This window comes from Arachis ipaensis, chromosome B04 (genome assembly GCF_000816755.2).
Source record: "Arachis ipaensis cultivar K30076 chromosome B04, Araip1.1, whole genome shotgun sequence".
NCBI classification, from domain to species: domain Eukaryota; kingdom Viridiplantae; phylum Streptophyta; class Magnoliopsida; order Fabales; family Fabaceae; genus Arachis; species Arachis ipaensis.
The window spans coordinates 3,749,635-3,755,514 of record NC_029788.2 but is presented as its reverse complement, the minus strand read 5'-3'; the positions used below and the strand labels follow the sequence as shown (position 1 = coordinate 3,755,514).

The 5,880-nt window shown below is 35.2% G+C and overlaps 1 protein-coding gene across 1 annotated transcript; it reads right to left on the bottom strand.

Moving 5' to 3' along the window:
- LOC107638456 (trafficking protein particle complex subunit 5) lies at window positions 1,083–5,851 on the bottom strand. The gene is made up of 9 exons (XM_016341738.2): window positions 5,626–5,851; window positions 5,432–5,506; window positions 5,144–5,232; window positions 4,291–4,354; window positions 3,215–3,292; window positions 1,989–2,065; window positions 1,816–1,882; window positions 1,619–1,726; window positions 1,083–1,434 (listed from the first exon to the last, which is right to left on the bottom strand). The coding sequence occupies exons 2-9, from the start codon at window positions 5,501–5,503 to the stop codon at window positions 1,405–1,407; spliced, it is 585 nt and encodes a 194-aa protein (XP_016197224.1). The 5' UTR covers window positions 5,504–5,506; window positions 5,626–5,851; the 3' UTR covers window positions 1,083–1,404.

Here is a 5,880-nt window from a genome sequence, read left to right as displayed (position 1 = left end):
AAATCATGAACACTAAAACTGATATTTGTAACCAGAAACATATGCTTGTATGCAGTTGAGAAAATTAAATGCAAATCTGAATAAGAACAAGTATATAACTATATTGGAAGGATATTGTTACTTTACTAGAGGTCATTTCATGTATCGGTGATGGATGGATGAAGAAAAATAAAGAAAAATTATCAACCTCATAATTTGTAACTTGGAATCATAATTTGTAATGGTCAAATACAATGTTTGTAACCAAATGTAGATGCTTGTATGTATTCAAACTTCTCAGGTGATGCTGTGGTCTGTGAAGTTTGATTATCATGTCTCTGATTCTATCTGTATATTGCACGGGACATGGTAAGTCACATGAGGTGGTCTTTTAGGGGTTAAATGTCAACTCCGGGAACAATTTGGGTTGGCCGAATAGTCAACTCACTTGTCCACTTAAACAAGTGTCAAAGATTTGAATCCTATCTTATGCATATCTTATGCATCCAGCAATCTATTGACTTTACCACAGGTCGTGCACAGGATGACTCGGTGGAATTTAAAAGTTTGGAATAGTATACAATGACGAAAAGAAATAGTTGTAATTGAATTAGAGATTACATAACCCAAAGACCCTAACCTCAACCTTCGGATAGTATTAGATATTTCCCACCACTAGAGAGGAGGAGGAGGTGGAAGGAGAGGGATATAGAGAGCAGGAGTGGAAGGCAACAGGAAAATGAACACTTGGAAGGAAAGATAAAAGAGATAGAGAGAAAGCACAAAGTTTTTTAATTAGGAAGAGTAAAATAGATATTTTCACCAAATATATTTCATACTGAAATTTATTGATTGTAAATCACTGTGGTTATTAGAGAAACTTTATCCTTATTTATTTATTTTACTTTGAGCTGTGAGGTTATTGATAGTATGAAATCAAGTGTTTGTTCTATGTCCCTTGGTGTGTGTTTCTGGTATTTTATTTCTTTTGAACTGATCCACTTGATTTCATGTATCAACCTTTTTGTTATTAACCGAGAGAGAGAAAAATAAAAAATAAAAATAAAAAACAAAAATATTGTGCGGTGAGCAGAAAACATCAGTGATGCCCAAACAGCATGACTTGGCATTTTCATTCCAATTGTTTCTAACAAATCAAAGCTACAATTTGTGGTGTTTTATACTTACTCAATCCAAATACCACCAGAGGCAAGACCTGGAAATGTTGAAATTCATATGAAGCACGAGAACAGTTTTTCAACATTAAATTTAATTTTCGACACACAATACCAATAGGATAGAATAGAATCATGTAAATTTCTGGATTATTTTCTCACATGTAGAGGTGAAAGTTCCAAATCTTCCTATAATGAGATGTACAATACTCATTAAAAATATCTTAACTGAAAATCTTCAGTAAAAACATCAGCCTAATCTTGCTTCTCTATGCAACACCTGCAGGACAGAAACAAACTAATCTGGTTTCAAGAGGATCGAGAGAGCTCCAAATAAAAAATGAGAAAAAGAAAAGAAAAGAAAAGAAAAGAAGAGGACCAGGATGTCGATTGTTTGATTAGGACTTGAGAAAAGAATGGATGTGCAATGGCAGATTTGAAAGCAAATTCAATGGCAACTTTACCTCTTCAGCAAATTTTATCAAAATGGTTGTCCTAGGTCGTTGTTGGCCTTCCACAGGCACAAAATGAGCAGTTACAACAGCTGGAAACCCGGCACCGTCCAGAACACCCTATATGGATGAATGAAACAAAACAAATCACAGTTTAATGCTGCACAAGAAAAATCATAAAACAGGTTGAAGGTAAAAGATGCACATACCCGTACTATTCCAGCAACAAACGCTCCACAATTAAACGTTCCCATATCCTTTGGAATAGAAATGAATCTATAAGCAATAGATGATCCATTAGGTCATTGTTATTTATGTTCAAAAAGCAAGTATGTAATTACTGTGTAATAAGACGTTTGTTGATGCTAACAAATTCTGTCACCTGTTTACTAGGAGCTCCTTTTCACTGATCATGTATTCATCTTCATGTTCAGTTCCTTTTTCCAGAGAGTCTGCTACCTAAAAAAAGGAGGAAAAAAGAGAGTAATAAGATGGTAATAATTTAGATAATTGCTAATTGACCTAATCCATAGGAAACCAGAACAGAACACAAATTAGTGAAAATGTTTGCTTTGCATTATCTCCACAAAATTAAAAATAAGTTCTTGATCATTACATAGAGGGCACTAATGATCCATTCATTTCTACTCTTACATAAATGATGGAGGGCCAAAACACATGAAACCCCACGCAGCCATGGGTCTTGAGTAGAAAAGGCAGCCAGCCAACCATATATTGAATTCCTCCAAGGCGGTTTTATGCACACATTGGTAGGGCAACATTCAAAATTATAAACACTTTTGTTGGCGCAAAAAGCTGTATTGATGAGTTTAACATGGGATAGAGAGGAAGAAAGAGTTCAAAGAGAAGGGAATGGGGTGCAAATGAATATTACTTCATGGTGGTTTATTGAATTTTAACCTTCATTTATACCTACTCTATATACATGTCTTCATATTGAATAATTCTCACAGTTCAAGCATTTTGTATTTGCATTTGTTGTATTGGCTATTAACAACACATCTTGAAGTTACTATTCAACAAATGAAAACAGACGCAAGGAAAACATTGATGAATAAAAAGTGTGGGGCGATCTATGGATTTTTTGCTCAAATACAATGAGAATCTCAAAACCATGTCCAACTGATTATGAAATGACAACATGATATCTATGTTTGTTCAACATTTACAAGGTCTTTGACTTGTCACTAATAGTTATGCTGTACTCATCCCAAGGAGGCAACGACCACATCAGATCATCAAAGTGAACCTCAAGGATCAAATTCAAATACTTTGAACAGCCTCACAAGCTTGTTAACACTAATCACCAAAACAACATTTGCATAAAATCTAAACAGTTTATACTGTCCTATTTTTTACAGCTAAGATAAAATTGTTTTTAGAAGGTAATGCTGGTATTCCTTTTGAGTTAGAATTTCCCAGAACCTTGTTGCGATTCTAGAAGGGCATACCATACTAGAATGAGAAAGGTTATTCCATTGTACAACATAAGTTTATTTTTATTTTTGCATTAAAAGATTGTGTTACACAATATTTTCACAGTTCTAGATATTGGGTATAAAAGAAAAAGTTGATGAAGGAACTAACCTTTCCGAATAGTACTTTCCACACTGTACTGTGTACAAAAGAGAGAATTCCTAACAGTCGTGTCTCCCTTCTATTTCCCTGTAGTTTCAGAAATTATTGCTATTTCAGTCATCCTAAACTCAACTATAGATGTCCCAGCTCATGGGCAAACCCAAATAATTGTCTATTGCCTATATATACAAACAAAACAACGTATAGATCCAATAAACCTACCTTCCTCGAGGACAAATCAGTATTGAATAAATAATGACCATCTCAAGATTCTCTCACTATAAAGAGAATGTTACAAGACAAACAAAATCGTAGTGTCAAATGTGATGGTGGCAAAGAAGCATTACATAGGAAGGGTACTTCTATTAATATACTACTCTACTCATATAGACTCATGCAAAGATTTCAAATTGTAATACTGATAATCTCAAGTCAGTGAGTCACTGATCTTGTCAGTAACACATTATATTAACAAGTGTATTAATAGGCACGTCCATCGTTTTAATTATTAAATATATAAAATTGTTACAAAATTGAGATTAGTCAAGATGGTAAGTATCTAACATCCTAACCAAAGAAGTTTGGGTTCAAATTCTATACATAGCAGAAAATGTTTTTCAGAAGGATATTTTAGGAACAAAAATCTTTGCACCAAACCCCTCCTCAATCCCCATTATATATACTAGACGTAGACTAGAAGTAGATATCAAATCATAATCAAGTAGAATATACAAATAGAAGAATCTAATATGTATATGAACATCAAGAACTCTATATATTTTAAAGATTCGCAAAAATACGCGTCCTTTTATTCTTTCAAGTTTAAGCAATCAAATCTGTCAGAAATATTGATAGAAACAAATTTGCTTACAAGTACAAGACTGAAGACTCCAGCAACAAAGCTCAAGGATCAGAATGCAGCATAAAATGATAGTTTTATCTATGGACATTTTAGCCAATAGACATAATAATCCTTCAAAGATAGGAATCGACTCTTTCCATATGTCAGCGTCCAGTGTCAAATAATTGTTCCAAATCAGATAAGTTAACTAAGATTTTGCAGAGAATTATGATAGCAGATTTACCTTATCCCTGTGGCAAAGCAGCTCTAGAACTCGGGCCCCTACTGCATATCCAGCATCCTCCAGTCTAGTGCATTTAACATTGATAAATATCAGCATACTTTATATTGATTTCAAAACATAATAAAAGCAAATCATCAGAACAATGGTATTTTTAAAGCCAGGTCAATCTCTGGTTCCTATAATCTAGAAACATTATCCCTCAACACTACACATAAGGGTAAGTTTGGGAGTTTAAAAGAGGATGGAAGGTATTGGTTAATAATATAAATAGAACAGAAAAGTGTGGAAGGGAGTGGTTAGTTGTATGTTATTAACTTATTATATTGTTTGGGAGTTTAAGACGAAAGGAAAAGATGGTTTAAGACTTTTGTTTGGGAGCTACACAGTGTAAGCGAATAGAATGGAAATAGTTATACTTTTTTTCCTAGTTGTTGGTGTGCTTTTTCTCATGTAATTGTGCTTTAGAAAATTTAAGGGTAAAATAGCAAAATAAAGAAATAAATAAAAAAATAGATGACCAAAAGTTCTAGTGTCCCCTCCTCCCTCCTCCCTCCTCAACCCCAAATCTGTGGATGGCTGATATGGGTTTGAGTGTCCTTCATTGTACTCCTTCCCCTCCTATTAGTAAATGTCCAAACATGTGTAATGGAAGTTTCTTTGCCATGCCATGCTACTGCCTCATATTTTGATCTCTCACACTTTCTACTCCCATACGCATCAAAGAAATCATCGTCGAAAGATAATTAAATGTAACATTAAATATTCAGTCCCTTGTATCTAGAAAAGCGATATATCTTAATAACAGAGCAGTTTACTCATCATAAACACAAGATCAAGTTGGTATTTTCTTCACCTTCGTTCAAGCTCGCCAATGTTGTCAACCTGAGTTTGGTTGTACTGGACAAGCTCAGAGAACAAGAACGCAAATGCACTCAGACTAACCTGCACCGAATGCATCAAATTATTCCAAGAAATAAACACATCAACAGACTCAGAAGTCAGTGAGAACCATAATAATCTATGATTGACTAAAAGATTTCAATCTTCCGCTGACATTCCTGTAGAAAATAATAGCATTGAAATGCGAGATCTCAGAGAAATGGATGGATTTCAAGTGAAGGGAAACCTAAACCTAACTAACCTCTTGCTTGCCCTTGGTGAGAGGCTTGTCAAGGACATTAGTATACTGCTTTATCTTTCCCACACCGATCATCTTCTGCAATTGCAATCACCCTCAAACGATACAATATGAATTGACCGGAGAAGAAAGGGTACAAGATAAAAAAGACTGAAAAGCTAATTAGCTTAAAAGAAATGAGAGCAGTAGCACTGCACCTTGCAGCGGAGAAGAAGCGGAGGATGGGAGCCGCGAGAGCAAGCGGACTCAAGAAGCAACGAGAAGAGGGGGCGGCGAATCGGAGAAGGGTGGCGGCGCCGGCAAGAGCTGAAGCAGCGGCTGACAGAAGCAGAAGATGGCGAAGGCGAAGAGAGACGAGATTTCTTTTGGGCTTTGATACGTTTTGTGGTTCTTTTGGGTTAATAATCTGGTAGAGAAGCTGATTCAGAAAGATTTTATTTGGGTTTAGTTTA

What these genes read in the sequence shown, in the direction of transcription:
- LOC107638456 (XM_016341738.2), bottom strand. Translation starts at nt 5,503, where the DNA reads ATGATCGGTGTGGGAAAGATAAAGCAGTATACTAATGTCCTTGACAAG. An exon ending in ATTGGCGAGCTTGAACGAAG is followed by an intron (nt 4,355 to 5,143) that starts GTGAAGAAAATA and finishes TAAATGCACTAG; the next exon opens with ACTGGAGGATGCTGGATATG. An exon ending in AAGGAGCTCCTAGTAAACAG is followed by an intron (nt 1,883 to 1,988) that starts GTGACAGAATTT and finishes TATTGCTTATAG; the next exon opens with ATTCATTTCTATTCCAAAGG.